Source organism: Takifugu flavidus, chromosome 13, assembly GCF_003711565.1.
Source record: "Takifugu flavidus isolate HTHZ2018 chromosome 13, ASM371156v2, whole genome shotgun sequence".
Lineage (NCBI taxonomy): Eukaryota > Metazoa > Chordata > Actinopteri > Tetraodontiformes > Tetraodontidae > Takifugu > Takifugu flavidus.
Window position 1 is genome coordinate 5,072,933 of NC_079532.1, and position 22,100 is coordinate 5,095,032.

The window sequence follows — 22,100 nt, forward strand, 5'->3', positions numbered from 1 at the left end:
CCTCCCTTACGTTGTGTTGACCCCCCCCATCAATTCATCCCTGACCTGTTGAGGCATGGACTTCCCCAGACCATCCCCCCTTCCCCCTGGTTGCTGGCACCAGAATGTTAGCAGCACACCCTTTGACGTCTCTGATCTATGGGTGGGGTCTGCGAGGGATTTGGAGTTTGGAGGCAAACTCGTCACCTCAAACCGGTTGTTTTGCTCCTCAAGCTATTCCTGAGCCGTCCTCCACGAATGGGTGCAAGGTCTGCACCAGCACGGGGAGGTGCAACGTGTCAATGTGACGTCCACATCAACGGCCACCGGCTTGCCTTTGATGCATGATTGGTCAGACCAGACACCTCTTTTCCATTGTACTGTGGTGCTATTCTGATGCTCATGTCCCCCACCAGCAGCGTGAGCTACAGTAGCTCCTCTGCTAGACTCGATTACCTTGGCCAGCCTCACATCTGTTGCTAGTTCACCAGCTCACAGCGCAGACCGGGAACACCTGTCTACTACCATGTCAACTTTGAGGACAGAAATGTCCATTTGTGCTACCTGGTAACTATGTCAGTAAATATCAATCATCATCAATCTCTCTCTGATAACAGAATCTGAAGGAGTGTTTTAGAAAAGCCTTTAAAAAAAATGGAATGATGAAACAGGCTACGACTTTTAATGACTGGAGGTAAAACTGACAGGATGATGTTTTTTAGCTCCTGTCAACAACTTCATACACACTTGGGACGTTCTGAAACCTGAGAAATGAACTGTACTTGAATCTTGACCCTAAATTGAGTAACCAAAGTCAAATCCAAAGACACAAAAGTGCAGAAAGCAGCAGCTGCAATATAGGTCTTTAATATGCTGACGTCATTTTGTCCAGATACTTTATGGAGATATGCTGAATAAAGTGAAGTGGCTGTAATTCTTTTCTAAACAGGAAATAGCACATTCTTGTAAAATCTCTGACTAAAGAATGGAAAAGCTGATATCAAGTCATGTAATTATGCTGGTGTACAGATATTAAATGATCAAAACTGATTAAATGTAACAGTAACACCAAATCAACCAACACCATTGTGAATTCTTCTGACCACCATACAATGTGCTCCTCAATATGTGAGGTCTGTACATTCTAAATACGAAACAATATTTTTGTATCTTGGTTTTAAGTGTAATATCTCACTGATCCACCTGGAGGTGTGTGGCATGAGCTTCTCCACAGGTAAAAAGGGAGAACAACTAAAGACCCGGAGGTCCCCCTAAAACATAATTTAATAAAACCTCTCAACATTTAACATGATGGGAACTTCTTGTTGTCTTCGTTAATCTCTGCAGAGCGTCTCACAGGTCGCTCGGCCAGTCAGATGGACACATGTACTGTTTCAGCAGCAGGTTCACCCTCTCCGTGTTGCCCCCCGCCCCACTGTGGATGCAAAAATAATCAACAACCATCACCGAAAGTTCTTCTGATTACACACTTGTAAAGAATTTGCAGTCATGGGATCAGCGGGTATATATGTTTGACGTGTAGGTCTCCAAAAAACGTGCGAGTTTGTCAGATGGTGACTGATAAATTCTGTGTTTTAGAGCTTCCCACCTCTTCTTGAAGCCTTGCATGCGCTGCAGGAAGGCACAGATGGAGCTGTGTTTGGCCCTGGAGCGCAGGAACTCTGCATATCTGTTGGAGAACTCCAGGTCTCCCAGCTGCCTCCTGCGGTCTGGACCAGCAGAAAGCAGCTGCCTGAAACCACCAAAGACACATTTCGGATGACCTTTTACAGCACATACATTTCATTTTGTAAAATCTATTTTTAGAGCTCTTTCGAAGCTCTGGGCATCTGCATCTTAATAACAGTGAGATTTATTGACCAGAAATAAAGAACCCACCTGAGTCTGGCCTCCAGAAGAGCATCAAGAGGGTCCAAAAATGGGGCGTCCATGTGTCTGACGCGAGACAGGAAACTTCCCACCTCATCTTCATCTCTGAGGACATTAAAAAAAACAACCTTTTATTCAAAAACTGATCAGAAGACCCGAACTTTGATGTTGAGTTTGATTTACCTGACAGGAAGTGATGAAACCAAATAGACGAGGGTCGCCAGCAGGACTACCTGGACGGACAGCATCGTGCCGACGTCTAAGATGAAGCGTTTCTGAGACAAGACAAGCAGATTCTGTCACACAGAAGAAGAACATCTGGATCTGGTGCGCTCCGGTGAAAGCAGAATGAGACTCACCTGCACAGATCCCGAGCCCAGGTCAGCCGGCCTCCTTTTGTACCCCCCCGGTTATCAACCCCCCCAGCCAACTTTATGATTCTGATTATTTAACATGTCAACACTTGGAGCGGGGAGTCAGATATTCCAGCTGCAGTTTCCTGAAATCTCAGAGTGATTATCGGGTTTTACTTCCTTAATGAGATCTAATCACCCGGGGGAGATAACTGGATGTGTGCTCACATGACAACAGCCCCATATGGATGAAGAGTATTGATCCGGTTACATGCAAAGTGTTTAGACTCGATTACAAATATTGTTTGTGCACGGGGTTGGTTTCATCCAGGTTAATGTTCCAGGCAACATTTTCATAATTACATTTTTAAAAATCAGTTTCATACTTTTTTGTGCTGTAACAGCATTTTAAAGTTCTTCAAAAGCCCAGAATACGAATTATGGCGCCATCTAGTGGAATGCTGGAACAGTAGACGAAAGCTGTTATGCAGTATATCTCAAAACCACAGTGAAGTTTATATTAATTATGTGTTGTAGGTGTAACAGGGTTGGAAAATACCTTGAAGATTTTGAAAAATATTGGAATCCTAGAAAGAAAAACTGATGCGGCTGTGACACTGTGAGGTCCACAGCCACCACCTCAAGGTGAAAATCCACCCACAACAGGAGGAAAGCAAACATCCCATCAACATCCAGACAGCAAACAATGAGGAGAATTCAAAGAGCGGATTTATTTCCTACACCTGAAGCTCTGCAAAACAGCACAGAACACAAGCTGAAGAGTTAAATACGTGTTTTATTCCTGATGAAGAAAGAGCTACAGCAGAAAGGTTACAGGTCAGGGTACAGCAAGAGGTCGACTGATCTAGTGGATCGAACTGGGATTAATGTTTCAGAACAAACTGATGCGTCTAAATGCCAAAATTGTAAAACAGAATAAAATCACTCTAACATTGTGTCATTATAATAAAGTGTGCATAGTTGCTAATAAAACTAGCCTGCTAACCTAAGGAAGCTAGATTCAGGAAAAGTCTGCAAGGAAACCGAAGGCTTAGTAGAATATGTACTGTGTTCTACCTGAGACTAACATTTCTGTTAATTACAGTAACAGCAAATAAATCAGGTCTCATCATTACGTCATAAATCATTAGCCGTGTTCTATCTGCTACTTGCAGTGGGTGAGGTCATAAACGTTCTACACCGCCCACACCTGCTCAGAGGCCAGTGTGTTAGCACTGAGCTAACAGCTACAGAAGCACATAAATCATCAGCAACTAGTTTGTCAGTTTAATAGTTGGTTCAAATACATTCAATGTAAATAACAGAGAAAAATGCTGAACTGATTGAATGTCACTTCAGCTGTCGGTTATCAGTCGACCTCTGCGTGCACATGTCAAACACATTTGGTCGACTGTTTTGTTGCGGTGGTGGTGGTGGTGGGGGGGGTTACCGTAAGCATTCAGACAGAATAACCACATCAACACGAACAAGACTTTGGGCATGCAGAGACCTGTTTCTTCTGTCCTGAGGAGCAGTTACATCACTGAATTCTGGCTGGATGAGAAATCAGCCACTGATTCGCTCCCGCGTCTGAGTCCCGCTCAGTTTTAGCACAGAGGAAGGAAACAGGTTGGCCAGACGTCAAACGTCCGCACCCAGCCCACCCAATGCTGATACTCTACTTCCTTTTTGGTCAATCTCAGAAGTTTAAGTTCCAGATGGATTAAATGACGCTTAACAGCACAGCATGCAATTAATATTTGGTATATTTTGAACCACCTTGAAGTCACCTTTATCTTTGCTGTGACTAGAATCAGTGGGAAAAAACAGAAACATCGGTTTACAGACGTCGCACCTTTAATTCGTTCAACACTAAGCTGTTGACCCTTTCGATAAAATTCTGCTCTTTTGTGGTGAGATTGTAGACGCACGCACACACACACACACACACACACACACGCGCACACACACACACACACAGATAAAAACAGTGTGTAGTTGAAGATCCCGGTCCAACCCAGGTATTTAAAAATGCTACATTTTTGACCCATAATCTCATGTTGTGCTATGAGTTCTGGTCAAAGGTTGCACATGGGGGAGCCAACAGAACCGGCCCTGCTTCTGCAAGAGTTTAGACTGAGGTCACATCTCGTTGCTTGTAATGACTTGTGTTTGATTCTTTTCTGCAGCCACGCCCGGAAAAAAAGATCAAAGTAACTGATTTTGGTTGTGTTTTCCTCCCCTCGAGCTCATTAAGAGGCCAGGAAAGCAACATCAGGGCGTCCGCTTTAGTGATCTGCCTGATTTGGGAGAATTATCTTAAATGTCAGTGTGGTTCTGGAGACATTTTTATGTATAATTATATGCAATATCTATTTACTATAACTGATGTATTTTCCTAAAACTATTTAGAACATGCGTTCTAAATAGTTAACAAATCTAGTAAACAAATCTATTTAAAAGAGAAAATAAGCTAATTTTTTTTTTTTTTTTTTAAAAAGACCCAAAGCAGAAATGGGTCAGAAGGTAGACAAATGAGACCAGATGTGAGTCCACTATAGCGGAACAGGAAAGACTCCAGTGTTTGACAGGAAGTGGCAGGACCGGGGGGCTATATTGCACAAGGGTTGGTGAGATCCTCAAACACGGTTGGCTCTTCAATCCCTCGTGCGAACAGTTTGATCAACTGGCAGTGCACTCTGGGAAACAGAAGAAATACACTCAGCGTGGCTCACAACAGGAAGTGAGGAGCGTGCCGATGGCTGTGGTACCTGACGTCGATGGCCGTGTGGGTCAGGATTTCGCCGTCGCAGTTCCAGCTGCTGTAGGCGGGAGTGCATCCACAAGCCGGGTGGTCTCGACAGATCTGGCTGAAGATTTGCCGTTTGCCGTTCTCCCGTAGGTCCAGCTCCAGGTCCGAGTCACTCTGGCAGTGACGAGGCGTGAAGCAGAAACGCCGCACTCGGTGGACCTCCACGAAGTTCAGGTCAAACTGGACCGAGCCAGTAGAAGAAAGGGCATTAAAGGAGAGTCGAAGGGCAAATCCCAACGGAAACTGAGACGTGACGCGGAACGCCGGATGATTACCTGATCATCTTTGCTGGTGTGTCGGAGGAGGTGTCTCAGGAAGTCGAATCGGGAACATTTGCGGACCAGGATGAGGTCAGTGGTGCCGTCGGCCAGGTGAGCGGCAGGTGAGAGGCCTTTGGGACTACGGGGACACGCGCAGCTCATGCTGGCCGCATTTATAGCCAGGAACTTCCCTCGGATCGTCCTCCACTCCATGTCGCTCTCTGGAAACATAAACACAAATCATAAACACAAACAGTACACAACTATTTCTGCAGTTCTAACTCGCTAACGCTGATGTGATCACACTCACCGCTCTCTGATGCGATGTCCATCTTGTACCTCTCAGCGCTCTCAGAATGTTTCTCTCCATTGTGTTGACATACAGAACATCTGGACAAGGAGGAGAAAAGAACAAATCTGTCGTCTACTTCCTCTTTCCTTGTGTTACACCGGACCAACGAGGGTGGTTGGCAGGTTAACACGTCAGCCCCCCCTGAACAGATCACAGTGACCACTTCGCTAGTCTGGCCTGTTGGAGTAAGATATCAGATTTGTGTTCTCACTCACCCGGAGCGACACCTGCCAGGGTCTCTGGGTGTTCCTATGATGTCTCTGGCGGGCAGGTAGGACACCGATCCCTCGTAGTAATGATGGGTCAGGAACATCTTCACACCTGAGAGTCAAGAGAAAGTCCATCCAGGGTCGTGTGGGGGTGCTGGAGCCAAGCCCAGCGAACACTGGGATACGTTTTGGGTGTTTTAGAGGGTTCTAATTTGGTAATTGAACCCAGAACCTTCTCGCTATGAGATGATTTTGCTTTATTGATTTGGGACAAATGGTTTCACATTAAAAATCCAGCCTTTCCAGGCAAATCACTGAAAGCTCATTTAGGATTTGAAGAACATCTTGATGTTTCTAAAGTCACAATGTTTTGGCTATTTTTCCCGCTGTTTCATGTTTCCTTTTTCTCTTCTTGATGGTAGCATCTCTACCTGACAGGTCGTATCTGGCTGGTCCCATCCACCTCTTCCTCTCGCTGTCAGTTAGCACGTCACCATAGAAACCATACCCCAGCAGAGAGACGGAGTATCGCAGGAACGTGTTGTTGTGGTGGACTGAGCACACGTCCATCGACTGAGAGTCCCCTGAACACACATAAGACGCAGTCCAACAAACTCAGAGGGCATCGTAATAAAATGGAGCCAAACTGTGAAATAGCTGACACAAACAGATCGTGATAAATTTGGTAAAATGTTGTAAAAGGCCTCTCAGTATAATGATTAATGCTGCAGGAGGCGTCGTGAGGTCACGTGACTCACCCACGATGATGTGCAGAGCAGAGGTCACGGGGTCGTTGGTGCCAACAGTGGCAAAGCAGATACAGTCTGTTGAGCCTGAAACTAACATACAGAGCTGTCAAGAGATCCAGCGGATCCTTTCACAGAAGCGGAGTATTCTGTAAAGGAGAGTTTCAACGCCTGCTCTGGCTACAGCAGGCAGAAACTGGGCAGCAACCAAAGGGACTTTAAACCCGAGGGGTTTTATTTCTGACCTGCGGGAATGATTCCGATGCGAAGCGAGCAGGGAAGCAGGGTTTCCTCTGGAGAGTTTAGATTTCTACCGTTGTCTGTCTGTGTTCTCCAGATCAGACCGTGGATGATCTCACTGAACATTCCATCGCCGCCGACGCACACCACCCTGCACGGGGAGTCCAACCTCCATGACGTCATCTGATCAGCGTGGTCTGTATTGTTATAACAGTTAAGTGCTGACCCTCACCCGTCAAACTTCTTCAGCTCTGCCTGCGTCTTCAGGTGATCCCTGGCATGGTTGGCATACTCGGTCACTATGACAACAGGGCGGACATAAAACTGTTTATAAGGGCAACAAAACCAACACCCACGCACACAGGAAGTGATTCAGGAAGCACGAACCGATGACGTGCGTGCGGATCCCGGCCTGTGCAAACAGCGGCGCGACCTTTAGCTCGTAGATGTGTTTGCCCTTCCTCTTCCCACCGTAGGGGTTGATGTAGACCAGCAGGTGTTTGGGTCTGCTGGCTGAGGGGAACAAGAAGGACTCGGTTATTCTGCAGCGGTCACAAGCCTGCCACGTGCACGTGTGTTGGCATTAAGTCGTACTGGTAGCTGTAAGCTGCTCCCTGATGCTGCTGATCCACAGCTGACACAGGGCCTCGTCTGGACAGGCGAAGGTGACCTCAGCGCACCGCCAGCGGTGGCGCTGACACCTCTCCACATACAGCACTGGACGGAAGGGACACAAGCACAGGATCAAAACTGATGATGTGTACTGACAGTATTTTGGTGGAATATAATCACTGGCTTCAGAAAAGAAGGTTGAAGCGGCGAATCTGCCCTCCTGATGAAACCACTTACGCTCACAACCTTGAACGGAGCTGCCAACAGTGTCGAGTTACCCCTCACACCTTGCAGATGTTCCTACAGTCTTTACCTGTAAAGGCCTGCCTGCAGTCCTTTCCTTCTCTCTCTTTAATCTTTTTCCAGCTGCCATCGTCTCTGTTCTCCTCCTCTTCCTCTCTCACGGCGACGATCTCTGAGACGGGCACGTTGTGACACACACCTGACCCAAACACACACAGATGAACACATGGGTATTAGCAAATAACCCCATGTTTACTCTGACGCAGTGATGTTAATGTTTTAATTAAAGAAATAAAACAAGTATGCATCCTGGGGAGAGAGGACTTTTATTAAATCAACATGAAACCTACAGAATGTGGACATCAAACCTGAATAAACTGTACGTTTGAATCCCTACAGTCCATCGTTTTCTATGCAAACACTTTATCAATCAGTTGTCAACACAGGCTACTCACTTGTTCATCACCCCTGTCCCAAGCTTGTGTCATGTGACAGCAGAGGTAAGGTCACATGACCACAAACAAAACTGCAGACTAAGGTAACACTTTTATCATCATTCATGGTTTGTTGATATCAATTTTTCCAGCAGGAAGAAGAAATAAGATATTAGCGTTGAGGTTTGAGAAGAGCAGCAGCTAGTTTTCTACAAACTAACCAACTACAGCAGAACAGCTCCAGCTATTCAGCCAAATCTACACATCACACACGGACCAGGAGCAGCAAAGAGGACGCCATGTTTCTCCTGGATTTGATGTGTGGCCTCGAGGACAAGAGAGGATCATCTATAAAGTCTCCAGTTATATTCCAAATGTAGGATAATTAAGGGAGTCTGGAATTTCCGGTCCAGTCTTCTTTTTTTCCTTTTAAGGCTCCAAGTTTAGAATTTCCAATTAAAAACTACAAATGTTTTTTTCCATTTCGTAATACAACTACATGATGAATATCAGGACACATCAAATACAAAAACATGTTCTCACAGCAGCACCACAAACCACTTTAACCTGCATTCAGCAGGCGGAGGAGGCTCACAGCATCGTATTCTCCTACCTGAATCTGTCCGACGAGAGAATGAAGGAACGCAAAACCCTGCAGGAGAACCATAAAGTTACCAAATACTCCAGAGACCAGTTGCACAGCTCAGTGGGGAAATGTTGCACTGATTCAGCCCCAAATCAGCTGAAGCAGCCTATATTTCCCTGTCTAAGGAAACAATGTGTGAACATTAGTGTGTTCACTTTTCAGGCACTATTAGCATTCTGACCTACATACAGAATTATTTAAATGCTCATTAGCCTTAAACACACAGCAGGAATGCTGGAGAAATGGAGATGTGTCTGTTACAGCCTGGGTCTTGAGGGTTCTAGGTATTGCAGGTTCTAGGTCAGAGGTCAACTCTGCAGCCAGATGCCATATTATGTTAACTGAAAACACCGTTCTGCCCTAAGAGTACTCAAATGTACAACTAAAATCTGAAATAACAGTGGTACAAGTGTAGTTATTCTGCAATAAAAACAACAGGAAAGAATCTTATAAACTCGTGCAAGCTTTGCATTGAAGCTTTGCAACACGCTCCGTTGCTCCTTATGTAACCGAATTTATCTTGTATTAATTCCCTAGCATCGGGTGCCATTTTATACACCAATATTTATTATCTCCACTTAAAAACACATAGTTGATTGAGCGTCCATGTCCTCCATGTTCCCTTTGTCCTTTGCTTATCGCGTACGACGTCGTGGCGTGTTAAAGGCCGATAATAAAGCGGAACATTCAATGGAACCCGAGTCCGACAGCGGTCTTGTGTGAACCTTACTGGGTCTGAAAGGATGGTACACTGGGCTGCTGCTCCGTCTCTTCCATGTGAGCACGGAGCGGCTCAGACTCACATCGTACGCGGTGTTTCTGACGCGGAGCTCGGATAGAAGCAGCAGCCTGTTCGGCTTCTCCATCTGGGTCCGTCCGCTCGACACCGTCCGTCAGCCCGCAGAGGAGACAGTGGCAGCCTCAGGAAGGTTACCTACGTCCGGGCATGTTCTATCCGTGGGTTCCAAGAGGCACCGAGCCCTGAAAATACACGACGGTCTTGAAGACAATGTTGGGACCGTCTAGCGGATTCTGGCTGGGGATGTTTTTCTGACAGATAGCGGTTTTTACCGGAAGTTGCAGGCTGAGTTGCATTTACGTACAGTAAAGAAAAATGGAATTTTACAACTCCTACTTTAGAAACTCATTCGTGTATCTCAGCAATACACATGTCAAAGACTGTGCGGTGAAATAACCAGAATAGTCAAATTAATTCAGAAAGATATTTTAGTAGTCAAGATAGTCGACACTAAGCAGCCAACATAAGTGCCCCTTTCGCCCCCTAGCATGTAATCCAGAATATTGCATGATTGTTTTAAAGCAAATTTTGGGACAATATTGTATTTATTGACGCTGTGCTGACACTTTAATAGTTTTATCTTGAGTAGAGAGACATATTCTATTGTTAATATTGTTAAATGCTTTTATATTTTTTTATTCTCTTTCGTCATCTTAATTCCAACAAATGTGGTGGCACGTGAAGGCATCAGCGTCATTCAGCATTGATTACGTCATCACGCCGGCTGCTTGCCACACGGGAGAAATTCACTTTTCGCTGTTTTTTTCTTTGAAATGTATCTAGTTATTGTCGCACCAGGACAACTGCGTGTTTAAATAAGTTATTTTAATTTGAATTGCAATATTCCTGCATAAGCAGAAATTAAGAGCAATAAAGTTTTTTAAGGGCTGTTGGGATGCGACGGATGTCAGACAAAACAAATGAACACAAGACATCACGATATTGAAAGTGAGGGTTGATTGTATTATTCTTCTGACATAAACCAAAACAATACAATATTATGACGGAACTGACACCACCAATATGCCCGTTCTTCTATTATTCATTAAGAAATCAAATGCTGGAGGTACACATGTCAACATGGTGCTTAGAAGGCCTCCAGGTGATGAATAGCTTCTCCAGGATCTTGGCGTCCTCCAGAGCATTATGTGCATCAAATCGTTGGCCAAGGAATTGCCTGGCCAGGGCCGTTAGGGAATAGCCAGGTAAAGAAGGATTGAGGCGCTTAATTAGCTGGTAGGTGTCCACAAAGCCAGACACCACCTGCCTGAACCTCTGCTGAAGGCCGTTCTCTGCCATCACTCTCATGATCACAGGAGCATCAAACCTTTCTGCATTGTGGGCCACCAGTAGTGGACAGTAGAACTGACTCAGGTAGTCGATAAAACGCCTGAGAAGATCTTTCACCAAGAGGGTTTGCATTACAACACCATGCCGATACAGGTAGGGACCATCAACGGCGAAGCCTGTGAGATTCCTCACATGTTCGCTGAGGGGTAGCTCAGGGACAGCGTAGCCATTAAAGGCACGTCCTTCACAGATGGCTGACACCTGGATGATGTTACACACATCAGTTTCTGAAAAGAGAAAAAAGATGGATCAACAGGGATAAGAAACCTTCACCTCAAGAACAAAAAAATGCCACTTGGCACCATTTAAGACCCAAACTATTTGATTTAGAGACATCTGCTGCCCAGAATATGAACTGCAAGATTCAAAATTGTCAAGAATGTCAAAGAACCTGTGGGGACTGTTGGGGAATAACTGTAAGTCCTCCCAGTTGATGACAAATTTAAAATAATCGTAAAACGTACATTATATCAACCAGACAAGTTACTAATTTATGTTAACTGCTTGAATTAAAATCTCTGAAGATCAATTATTGGTGATCAAAACAAGCACTTCCCCCACATATTGTGATGAACGCTCGTAGTATTTGTAGTAGGAATAACAAGTTATGATCAAATTCATGAAAAAATGACAGTTTTACATCCAATTAACATAAAAACATATTTTAATTTTCAGTGTTGAGATGATGTTGAAATGTGTCAACCCTGAATAAATTATAAAACTATGCCTTTAAATTTGACTCTACAAAAGCAAATTGAAAAACTTTACGTAGTCCTGTGGTCTCCAGGTCAAAGAAAATTAACTTTTTAGACGCCATCTGCAAAAACAGAAAGAGAGAGTCAGAAAAGTACAATATTAAACTGTACTGTCTAAACTGTACTGTTTAATTAGTTTAGGTGTTAGATCTTCATCTAAATGTACACATTACTGTTACTGCTCTAATGATCAGTTGATTTAATAAAAAAATCTAATAGAAATTAACAGTGAAACTAAATCCTCTTTACAAAGTACTAAACCCCAAAATGGAGGAATAAATCAACATTTTAGGCACCCCAGTTTCCAAGTTTGACTAATATAAAACTGTAACTCACCACTGTCGGCCGAAGAATCAATAAGCGTGAGTGTGTTGCAGAAATCAGTGTTCACTCTCTGACTTCTGCAGATGATTTAACTGGGGAATGAATCGGAGGAATAGTGACTAGTTGTAGTTTCATTTTAGTGTAAATGAAAGCAAATCTTAATGTCTTCTGTGATAACACACACACACAGAGAAACACAGACACAACTTCACTCTTTCAGAGACAATCAGTGCTTGTTTCATGGCCAGGAAAAGTAGCATTTCCCCCCCCTCAAGGTTGTCTTGTGGATGACCCTTCTCAACTTCCAGGTGGAAGATAATTCTTCATCGCTTGAACAAGCGCTCCTTCAGGCAGGAGTTCAAGCTCTGCTCACATCATGTGATCACCTACTACATATTGAAGGGTTAAAAAATTCAATGCTAAAGTTAAAACCCTGAATTTACTAAGCCTCAGCCTTAACCGGCCAATAGTTCAGGCTGTGTGTGTGTATTAATAACGTTTTAGCTTATGACTCCTCATATATTCATCCTAAATAGTCAAATTCAATCATCATAGCTAGGATCCATGTAAGCATATACTGGTGTGTTTTGGCTTAGTTTAGACACTGAATGTTCTCTTTATTTAGTCATCATCCAAGCGCTGGCGGCTCAAGCTGAGGGTTTAATGGCATGTGTCCATTGTGTAAAGATAAGTTGTCTGCTAGACCTATAGGCACCGCTCTTGTTGGTCAGGTCATTCCCATCTTTTAGGCCAAAGTTCTGAACAGGTCGGGTTGACCTCTTTGATAATTACGCTATCTGGGGCCTCCGCTGCTTCTTGTCCTTGGCAGATGCTGGAAGAGGCAGTGTTTGTTCTGAAAACACAAGATACGTATAGGATGGACCAGATTGTAAATTTGTCTTATAGTGTATTCCTTAGAGAGCATAAAAATACCGGCTGTTAGCATTTGCTGGGGGGAATAAGGAGTCATCCCAAGTCCGGAGAGGTGCAGTTGGCCGGGTGAGCATTCGGGTACCTCGGAGACTGGAGGCGGTTCTACTGTGACTTATGTCCCAGCCGACTGATTTTTGGTTTTTGAATTACTGCTATCTTAGCCTGTGCACAAATATGCAGACAGGTACCTTCTGAAGAAAAGGTATATTTTTACTGAGCTGAAGTTAAGAATTCCTGTCAACAGAAATTAAGGCTATTGGATGTGGCAAAAAGCCTTCAAGAACCACAAACACATCCAGCTGAGCTATTTAAAACTTAAGCGATGACAAATTTCTTTTTTAAAAATCCAGTTTGTCGGAGTTTTTTTAATAAGCAGATGGTTCTCTTCCTCAGTCCTTTTCCCCCCTCTTACAACCACAGTCATGTCCGTCTCATAAAAAAAGAAATATAACAAATTACACCTCATACACAACGATGTCAATATCAGAGACAAAAAGACACATTTTCTACCATCTCATCAGCATAAACATGACAGACACAGCATGGTCTAAATAAACATTTGTACATAATGAACCATAAACAGGATAATATATCCTTTAATAACACTTTTTTTTAATAACAGAAACTTTTAAACCAATGTACACCCAAAAAAGCATAAATAGTACATACACTGTGTATAAAAGAGGAACAAAAACAACCAGAAAAAGCAGAGCATGCTTTCCAGTGACAGGTACATTCTCCTTTTTTTTTTTTAAATTTATTATAGCTAATTGAGTGAATGACGTGTTAACATCCGGTTCCAATATCAGCTTTATGATATTTCATATTTCTTCTGGGCATCTCCTCCAAAGTAACAGTTTGCTGTGTAAAATGACTTTAACCCTGCAGTCAGCAGCCTTTACAGAGATCCCTTCAGCTGATTAACACCGATCCTGTTGCTAACGAAGCACTGACTGCAGCTAAAGTCATGTAAAGACGGGCCTGCATTCGGGCCCAGGAGATCCAGAAAGATAAATGTTAGGATGTATGCTTGGAAACCATGTGGACAGACACAGAAAGACAGGAATATATTTGCAAAAGCACGTGGACGGTTAGATGCTACTTGTTTTATAGTAAATGCTACTGTTCACAGCTGGAGCCGTGAAAGAAGAAGAAGACAAAAGAGCTGCTGCTTTTTGGTCAAAGAAGAAGAAAATGTGCTGGATGGTTCAGAGGACATCAAGGACGGTGCAGGGAAATTTTAGTTTTAGTGCGGCTTGATGGCTACGGAGGCTCATTTCACCTCGACTGGCATTTTAGAGAGATGACAAGACTTTACTCTTCACACACACACACACACACACACACACACACACACACACACACACACACGCACGCACAAAATGGCTTTGGAACAGACGTAATCTCAACAAAAGCGCTAATTCAAGTCCTGATGCAGTAACACTGATGGATTTGAAACTTAAAAGAGCAGACATGATGTCAGACAGCACTGTGAGCCCAGATCCACAGCTTTTCCTTCCATGTTCAGTTTAAACACACCTAAATTGTTCTGTTTGTTCATTGAGAAGGGAAAAAAGCAACAAGGACCCAAATCAGCCCCAAAAAAATCTGACTCTCAGAAAATTCACGTGAAATGTAAAAGAAAGAGACCGACAACAATGAACATACCAGGAGCAGCACTGACTTCCTTCTATGCACATCTTTTCCTCTGTATAATAATAATAATAATAATAATAATAATAAAGCTGTAACATTTCTGTACAGTCTTCAAACTGGAAAAATGGTAATGGAGTAGCATGCAGCCTCCTGCTGCCGTGTTCCCTGTAAACATAAAAATCTGACTTAGCTTGGCGCTGGTTGCAAACTGTCCACCAGCTCAGTGAGTATGGCTACATAAAGACGGGCTCTGAACGGTTTGGCGCTGTAGCTGTGGAATCTCACAGAGGGTCAAGCCACTCGTGTTTTGCTTCTTTTTCTTCTCTCTTCAAACACAACCCCGGCGTTCCAGCAGGGGGGAAACAGCACAGCAACAGATGAGAAGGCCAAAAACATGGCTGCCTGTTTACATGCTGTCCGTCATGTGTGCCACTGGGGTCACGGCGCCAACCAGCCTTCTATCCCCACTGCTGACAGCTTTGACTGGACCAGAGGAGGAGGGGGATGGTCGCTGCGGATGCACCGCCCAGCATGGACCTGTGAGGGACTCTCTCCTCCCCTCCTGCTCTGAAGCAGGCAGTAACCAGCATCCTTCTGGCCTCAGCTTCACACCATAAACTCGTTGCTGCCATACAGAACCAGCTGCTGCGGCCCTGAGCTGAAGTCCGACTCCCTCCGGTGGCCTCCTGTGGGATCACGCGGTGAACTGCGGCTCAGCCTGAGCCTGTGGCGGGTTTTGCCAGCATTTTGGGTCCCTTCTGCCTCTGCCAGAGGCGCCCCCAGACCATAGGAGGTGAGCAGGGGCCCTGAGGAGGAGGAGCGGAACCGGTAGTGAGGGGAGGGAGAACCTGAGGTGTTGGAGGAGAATGAGGATGAGGGGTGGTAGGAAGAAGTGGAGTTGGAGTCTGCAGAGTCCTGGGAGTCGGGCTGGCGGCGCAGAGCTCGTCTGCACTTTGTCTCCGACTTCCTGGAGCGATAAGCGCCAGACTCTGGATGGTGGGGACAGGAGATCGGACAGTGACTCTCTTGAACTTCATGAGCGACACACATTTACAGCTTTAATCAGGGCATACGCACACACAGACACACACACAAACAAAGATCACAACAAAAACACACACCAGGAAGGTCTGAGGTTGCTCCCTGCAAGGTGATGTTCTCAGAGCTGTCTGCTGTGCCAAAAGAGGCTTCAGACTCGGGGGTGTCGTCGTCAGACGTCCGAGGCTCCAAGATCAGCATCTCGTATGTCAGCTCCTCCCTGCCCACACACACACACACACACACACACACACACACACACACACACACGCAATTGATAGATTACAAGCAGGGTCAGAGATGCTCTCAGCTGTTGACGGAGCTGCAGCTGAGTTGAGTTGTAGCATGTAAATGCGTAATTATTGCAGCTCTGGACAAAAACACTTCGAGCATCGTACTTCTCTTTCTGCAGACTCTCAATCTGCTCGGTGAGAACTCGCTCCTCCTGCTGCATGGCCAGCTGCTGCTGCTCATTCAGAGTAGAAGCATCTGAAGCATCTCCGCCTCCTTCTCCTCCCCCTGCACTCTCTCCGTCCACTGCAGTGGGCGCCTTGGGACTGAGAGGAGGCGAGAGCGTGTGGCTGCTGCTTTGCCGAACGCGCCCCTTGCTCTGCAGGTTCACACACAATCACAGAGCAGGTTAGTGTGAGCACCGCCATCAATGTTCGACAGCTCGCGGCTGACAGAGATGGTGCACAGACAGGAGGCGGCTGGATGTTTTGACACGGTTCTACACAGAACCTACTGATTCCAGGTCAGCTCAGAGGTGTTCACGCACACAGACGCATAAACAAAGGCACAGGTCCAGGTTCAGTTTAGCTGCACATCATTCATGACAGATTTATTTTGGATGTGAGAAAAGAATAAGTGCAGCCCTCTAAGAAATAAATTGATGCTAATCGATAGCTACTCCTCACGTGACAAATGACAGTTTATTCCTGACAACACATCCAATTATTTTACCAAATAAACTGATATATTTTAGCATCTGTTTGATTGCCATTGCCTTAAATGCTAAAAACAGCCTTAAAAACAGGGAACAATTAACAACAACAATTAAGCAGTCTGCAGAGGACGAGCCTACAGACAAACAGCAGACAAGTCAAAAACAGACAGCAATGAGAGGACGGATCGACTCGTTGGACGGACGGGACATGGATGGTGGTGGCAGACAGTTGAAGTGGGAGGGGCATACATACCGGGGTGGCAGTGCGGGTTATGCTCATAAACCTAACTGCAATTAGTACGGGTTTCTGGAAGGAGGGGGAAGGGAGGAAGGAAGGAAGGACAGATTAAGGTTAAGGAGTGATGACGGTGATTTGGTGGTTTGCAGGTTTAATTCTCTCCGGAGAGCCGACACTGTCATTTTGTCCACCACAACTGGGATTATCATTTGCTCGTGGAGTTAAATGAAAGGGAGCAACAACTATTATGCTCTCTGCAGGGCCACAGAAGTCCCGACTCACCATGGACCTCCTGATGTGGGTCAGTCGGCTCTTGGCTTTATTTTCAGCAAACTCCAGACTGCTGATGTCCTTCAGACAGGCCCTGTACTTGTTCATCTGCTCATTGATGACCAGCTCCACACACCTACAGGGTGGAGATCAGCATTAAACCCGACATGTGAGCAGGGCTGAGGCCAATGAGGTAGAACGCTGCAGAAGTGAGAGGGTGCTGCACGCACGCTGTGGTCTTGCTGATGTCTTGGACGCTCTGCAGCGGGTCGGTGGTGTCGGGACAGCGGAGGACACAGGGAGCAAAAACGATGGCGAGGGCGTTGGCTGACATCCTGTTTGTGTCCTCCTGCAGCGCGATCCTGAAACACACCAGAAAAAAAGGCGGCGTTAATCCCGATGTGGGTCCATACCGAGTCAACACTCGTTCCCACCCAGCAGAACACACAGGCGCCACGGCGTGTGACAGAAACGGAAAATCCAGCATGAAAAAAACAGAGAATCCAACACCACCGTCTCAGATACGAAACTCTGCTCGCAGGCAAAAATATGAGGCACATCTTATTACAAAACCATTCCCTTTAGATGGAAGTTGTTGTTCCAAGGCCGCACAGCCACTGTTGTTTATTATTTCATCACACACCTGACCAGATGGAAGATGAGGCGCTCCAGTGTGCTGAGGTGTGTCCTGCTGAGCTGATCTATTACAGAATACACTCCCCGTATCACCTCCCGCTTGTCTGGTTGACCTTGGGGGGAAAAAACAATCCCAAACAGTCAGACGGAGGAAGAGTTCACCTTCAGGGAGCCTCAGCCAGAGGAGGTCTGGACCACAGCACGACACTGGAAGATCTAATTATGAGCTTACCCATGGCCCTGAGGAACTCCTCGTACAGTTCAAAGGTCATGAGAGGGCTCGGCAGGTCGCGGAGCCACTGTTTGAGGACGCTGGCAATGACGTGGATGTTGTAATCATCAAGGTTCACGCTACCCACATCTGGAAGAGAAAGATTTGGGTGTTGGAACTAGAACACCCACCTCGCTGTGCGACGAGAAGCTGTGATTAACTGAATGTTTGAGGTGCTGAAATGGACGAAGGTTAAAATTCTATCGCTGAGGCAGTTTGACTGCTTTCACTCGCACAATCACACAAACTGGATCTTGGCCCGTTTTTTTTGATTCTGGGGGTCTCACCTGTGTCCAGCCCCTGCCGCAGTTCTTTGATCTTATTGGCGGAGCCTGACTTCCTGTAGATCCCCTCTGTGTAGAGTCCATGCATCTCGATGTAGTTGATGAGCTTCTCCACCAGTTGAGGCACTTGTCGCTCCTCGCTGGTCAGGCGGGACAACTCCACACCGAACTGCCGCGATGACAGCTCTGGCTCATACTGCAGAACCAAACACAGGCATCAAGAATGTGCTGAGTCATGTTAAGTCAACTGTCATAGTGTACCAACCACGGCTCTCAATGATGGATTGTGAAACAGAAACCCAATTTTGAAATTTTGTAGCCGTCTACGTTGCTTTTAATATCAATGTGCACACAAATTTCCTGTTTCCGAAGTCTGTCTTGGTATTTAGAAGCACCTTAATCATGACTTTACAGTCACGAGACTCACTTTTTTCTACCACATCAAATCTTAGCTTATGGAATTTTAAATGTTTAAGAGTTTTTGCTCCACTTTGCCAACATCGGCAGCTACTGCACCATGTTTCAGCGCTGTCACGTTCATCAGTTTAAATCTAAATATAGGAGAGGATTTTACGAGCAGGCACTTGATGTTCGGATACAGGTATATTGAAGCAAAAGATTTCAGACACCTAAACATCAGCATTTTCAGAGACACAACAACAACTCTGTTTTAGATATTTAAATTAGACCACCACCACACCACTGAACCGCTGCATGCACAAAAAGTCCCTCCTACCTTTTTGCTACACTTGGTCGTCATCTTGGAGCAGCACTTCCTGTGGCAGGCGTAGCGACACACTACAGAATGACAGAACAGCACAATCAGACTGGTAGCATTTCTCAGTGAAACTGCAGCAGGAGCTACAGTCAGCCACAACCCCAAAGGCTCAGGCTCCGGGTCGGAGACAGTGGCAGACAGTTTGGATGTGATATCCACGCCTCACTCAGCAGACGGAGTGTGTAACCAGATAGAATATAGATTTATAAACGGAGACGAAGGATTAATCGAATCTGTCTGACTCACAGGGAGTCAGGGCAGGAGAAGTATAGGTGTTTGTGTGTGTGTGTGTGTGTGTGTGTATGCGTGTGTGTGTGTGTGTGTGTGCGTGTGTAAGAGGTCAGTAAGCAGTAAGAAATTGTATGATGCACTTGGAGGGTGGAAATAAAAGCTACAGACATGAGTTCGATGCTCATGGGTAAGTCAATTAGCAGAACATTAGCAATAGCTAGTGGCGCATGTGTGAGAGTGTGTGTGTGTGTGAGAGAGAGAGAGAAAGAGAGAGAAGGGGATATGAGGTAGGATTACAGATGTTTCAAAGCTGATTATTAGGGTAAATGTAACAGTCATTTATCATGAAAAATAAATCGTAACATTTCAAACTCAACTAAGCAAAAAAAGAACCAATACCACAAACTCCAGAAATTATCGAAATCTAAAATGATTGACTGTGGTGTGAGTTCTAGGTTTCGTGCTCACGTTTGCAGACGCAAGCTCGGTCCATCATCCAGATGAGGGAGGAGCAGTACTCGCAGTAGGTGGGGATGCTGTACTGAGTGGACTTGAAAATGTGGCCATTGTGTTCCTCCACCTGCAGGGGGCAGCAGAGAGTCAGGCCCGTCTCACCCACTGGTTTCAATCTCAAATGATTTATTGTCAACATAAACGGGTGGAATTTTAGTGACGACTCACAATGTCGGTCTCTTTCTTCCTTGACTTTTTTCGTTCACGTTTGGGAGCCTGGGAAGAAAATAAGAAAGGTTTGATTTAGTTGAGGTATTTTTTTCCTTTATCCATCCCTCTGTTCAATTTTAATTCCCTTACCCGGCCAATAGTTCCTTCCATGGGTTTATACTCCGTCATAAATTCATCCAGGAAGACCTTGAAAGTGTTGACCCACACCTTCACAGGCGATTCGCTCCAGTCCCTCTGTTCCAGACGCATGGATTTTTCCAGAATATGCTCGAAGAGGGCGTAGAGATCCTTGTAACGAATACATTTCCCATCATCCATCTGGTGATGAGGGAAGAAAACAGGAAAAGGAATAACTAAAGGTTCACTAAACATTTCCAGCAGGCAACAAAGGACTCCAACTGACAAACATTTGGCAAAAAACCCCAAGATGTGATAATGTAAAGGGACTCACAGCCAGGGCGGTGGAGTAAGAGTTGAAGATGTTGATCCTGAACTCCTTGAGTGCTTTCTTGAAGACAACATCCACCATGGTGTCATTCTTACCATCTTCAGACTCCAGGTCAGATATCTGGAAGTATATTTTGAGATGAATATTTGATTTAACAGGAGCCAAAGAATCACTGAGAACCTTTAGTCCCTGTGAGTCTGTGTGTGTGTGTGTGTGTGTGTGTGTGTGTGTGTGTGTGTGTGTCACCTTCTTTATGAGGAAGTCGTTCATGCTGCGGTAGTCGTGGGCTGAGCTCAGGATGTGCAGTGCATCGTTTTGCCACTGGGTGGGTTCCAGATTGATGCTGCTGATTTTCAGGCTGCGCCGTCTCTTCATCTTTGGGGACGGATCCTTGTTCTCCTTACTGTCCTTGATGCTCCTGGGAGACGCTGCCTCCAAATCTAGACTCTGAGGAGGAGAATGACCCTCTGCCGGAGCAGTAACGTGGAGACAAACAAATAGTTAAGAACTAATGTGTAAACAATGAAAACCATAAATATATATATATATTTTTTATTTTTTTTTTACCACGTGTCTCTCCGACTTCACTCATGCTGGCTTGCTTCTCCCTCGACAGTTTCTTCTCACTGTGTTTCGTCTTACTCCAGAACCTCATTTTTCCCCTCATCCTGTTCAATCACATTTACTGTCAGAAATTTAAGCATTTCAGATGGAGATGCTCACTCAGATCACTGAATCTACCTTCCATCCTGACTAGAGGTCTTCCGGAGCACCTCCACCTTGCCTAGATCTCCTGAAGACATGGTCTTCTGAATCTTCTTCTGATCTTTGTGAGACCCCTTGAAAAGAAAAAAAAACAACAACGCATGTGTCACAGGCAGGTTCTAATCCCGATCCACAACATCTGAGATGAGGAAAATGGCTGGAATCTGCAGGAACATGCTCCTCAGATCCTTTCAGAAAATGGGGTTAGTGAAAAGATCCTCAGCAGGAGGTCGCGGCCATTCCAGCATGCAACTGTTAGCATAGAGGTCCATCTGCTGCAAACCAAAAATCTGGGTGAGAAGAGCGGCTCCAGGGAGAGAAAGTCTGAAAGTTTGGAATACGTTTCCCTGATGAACGAGACCAGACATGAACAAAACCAAAATCGGCTTGTTTATTATGTATTAAAGTGAACCTCAGTGTTGTGAAGTAAAGCAGAGAGAGGTGGAGAGGCGACAGCGGAGGCGGCTCGGTGTGGGCTGCGGAGCGACGTGCATCGCCATTCGCTTCAGCCATGACAGAGCCTGTGATACTGTCTGCTGCTGGACAGCAGAGCAGTGAAGGTCATGTTAGCCGTGTTAGCGGCCTCCTCCACTGAGGCAGGGCCCCCTGAGAAGGAGGGGGAGGGGGAGGCGGCCTGAGCGGAAGAGGAAGTGTCTGCTTAGAGGTCATGGATCCTCTGGAGATGCGGTATGTTACCATCTCTGAGTCACTGTGACAGTCAGCCTCGGGGTGGGCACACAGGGGAGACAGGGAGGGGGGCAGGGTGCGGGAGTGGGCGGCGACGTAGTACTCGTCGTCATCGTCAGACTGGGTCGCCCCCTCAGAGTTACAGCGGGTGAGGAAGTCGGAGCGGGTCCGCGACATTCGGGCTTTCTTTTTGGGGCCGGGACGACCCACCTGCTACCGGGCAACCAAAGG

At 45.6% G+C, this 22,100-nt stretch overlaps 3 protein-coding genes across 9 annotated transcripts in view; all 3 read right to left on the reverse strand.

The window, feature by feature from the left end:
- Positions 1-2,998: 2,998 nt before the first annotated feature.
- On the reverse strand, positions 2,999-9,844 carry LOC130536899 (ceramide kinase-like). 2 transcript variants are annotated; one of them, XM_057053153.1, is made up of 14 exons: positions 9,507-9,844; positions 8,744-8,782; positions 7,767-7,895; positions 7,436-7,558; positions 7,229-7,354; positions 7,074-7,140; positions 6,847-6,992; positions 6,614-6,688; positions 6,287-6,439; positions 5,862-5,967; positions 5,605-5,684; positions 5,310-5,515; positions 4,994-5,214; positions 2,999-4,921 (listed from the first exon to the last, which is right to left on the reverse strand). In XM_057053153.1, exons 1-14 carry the CDS (start codon positions 9,640-9,642, stop codon positions 4,834-4,836), a joined length of 1,695 nt encoding a protein of 564 aa, XP_056909133.1. In that variant the 5' UTR covers positions 9,643-9,844; the 3' UTR covers positions 2,999-4,833. The 2 variants fall into 2 exon arrangements, with proteins under 2 accessions (XP_056909133.1, XP_056909134.1); XM_057053154.1 differs by lacking the exon at positions 8,744-8,782 and having other exon boundaries at positions 9,507-9,843.
- Positions 9,845-10,517: 673 nt separating this feature from the next.
- LOC130536902 (DNA polymerase III PolC-type-like) lies at positions 10,518-12,304 on the reverse strand. Its single transcript, XM_057053161.1, has 3 exons — positions 12,017-12,304; positions 11,694-11,742; positions 10,518-11,152 (listed from the first exon to the last, which is right to left on the reverse strand). The coding sequence occupies exons 2-3, from the start codon at positions 11,740-11,742 to the stop codon at positions 10,629-10,631; spliced, it is 573 nt and encodes a 190-aa protein (XP_056909141.1). The 5' UTR covers positions 12,017-12,304; the 3' UTR covers positions 10,518-10,628.
- Positions 12,305-13,267: 963 nt separating this feature from the next.
- The window catches only part of LOC130536898 (unconventional myosin-IXAa-like), a 66,772-nt gene continuing 57,939 nt past the window's right edge, over positions 13,268-22,100 (reverse strand). For 2 of the 6 annotated variants that reach the window (XM_057053151.1, XM_057053147.1), the window contains 18 exons: positions 21,879-22,082; positions 21,159-21,256; positions 20,985-21,085; positions 20,664-20,884; positions 20,421-20,537; positions 20,099-20,287; positions 19,967-20,014; positions 19,754-19,865; positions 19,013-19,074; positions 18,280-18,472; positions 17,954-18,082; positions 17,729-17,834; positions 17,316-17,447; positions 17,098-17,221; positions 16,831-16,884; positions 16,030-16,241; positions 15,715-15,851; positions 13,268-15,582 (listed from right to left, as the gene is read on the reverse strand). In XM_057053151.1, coding sequence (XP_056909131.1) covers positions 15,200-15,582; positions 15,715-15,851; positions 16,030-16,241; positions 16,831-16,884; positions 17,098-17,221; positions 17,316-17,447; positions 17,729-17,834; positions 17,954-18,082; positions 18,280-18,472; positions 19,013-19,074; positions 19,754-19,865; positions 19,967-20,014; positions 20,099-20,287; positions 20,421-20,537; positions 20,664-20,884; positions 20,985-21,085; positions 21,159-21,256; positions 21,879-22,082 — 2,622 coding nt within the window. In that variant the 3' untranslated portion in view covers positions 13,268-15,199. The remainder of the gene's footprint in view (positions 15,583-15,714; positions 15,852-16,029; positions 16,242-16,830; positions 16,885-17,097; positions 17,222-17,315; positions 17,448-17,728; positions 17,835-17,953; positions 18,083-18,279; positions 18,473-19,012; positions 19,075-19,753; positions 19,866-19,966; positions 20,015-20,098; positions 20,288-20,420; positions 20,538-20,663; positions 20,885-20,984; positions 21,086-21,158; positions 21,257-21,878; positions 22,083-22,100) is intronic. The other 4 variants (XR_008953499.1, XM_057053149.1, XM_057053150.1 and 1 more) reach the window with 4 other exon arrangements.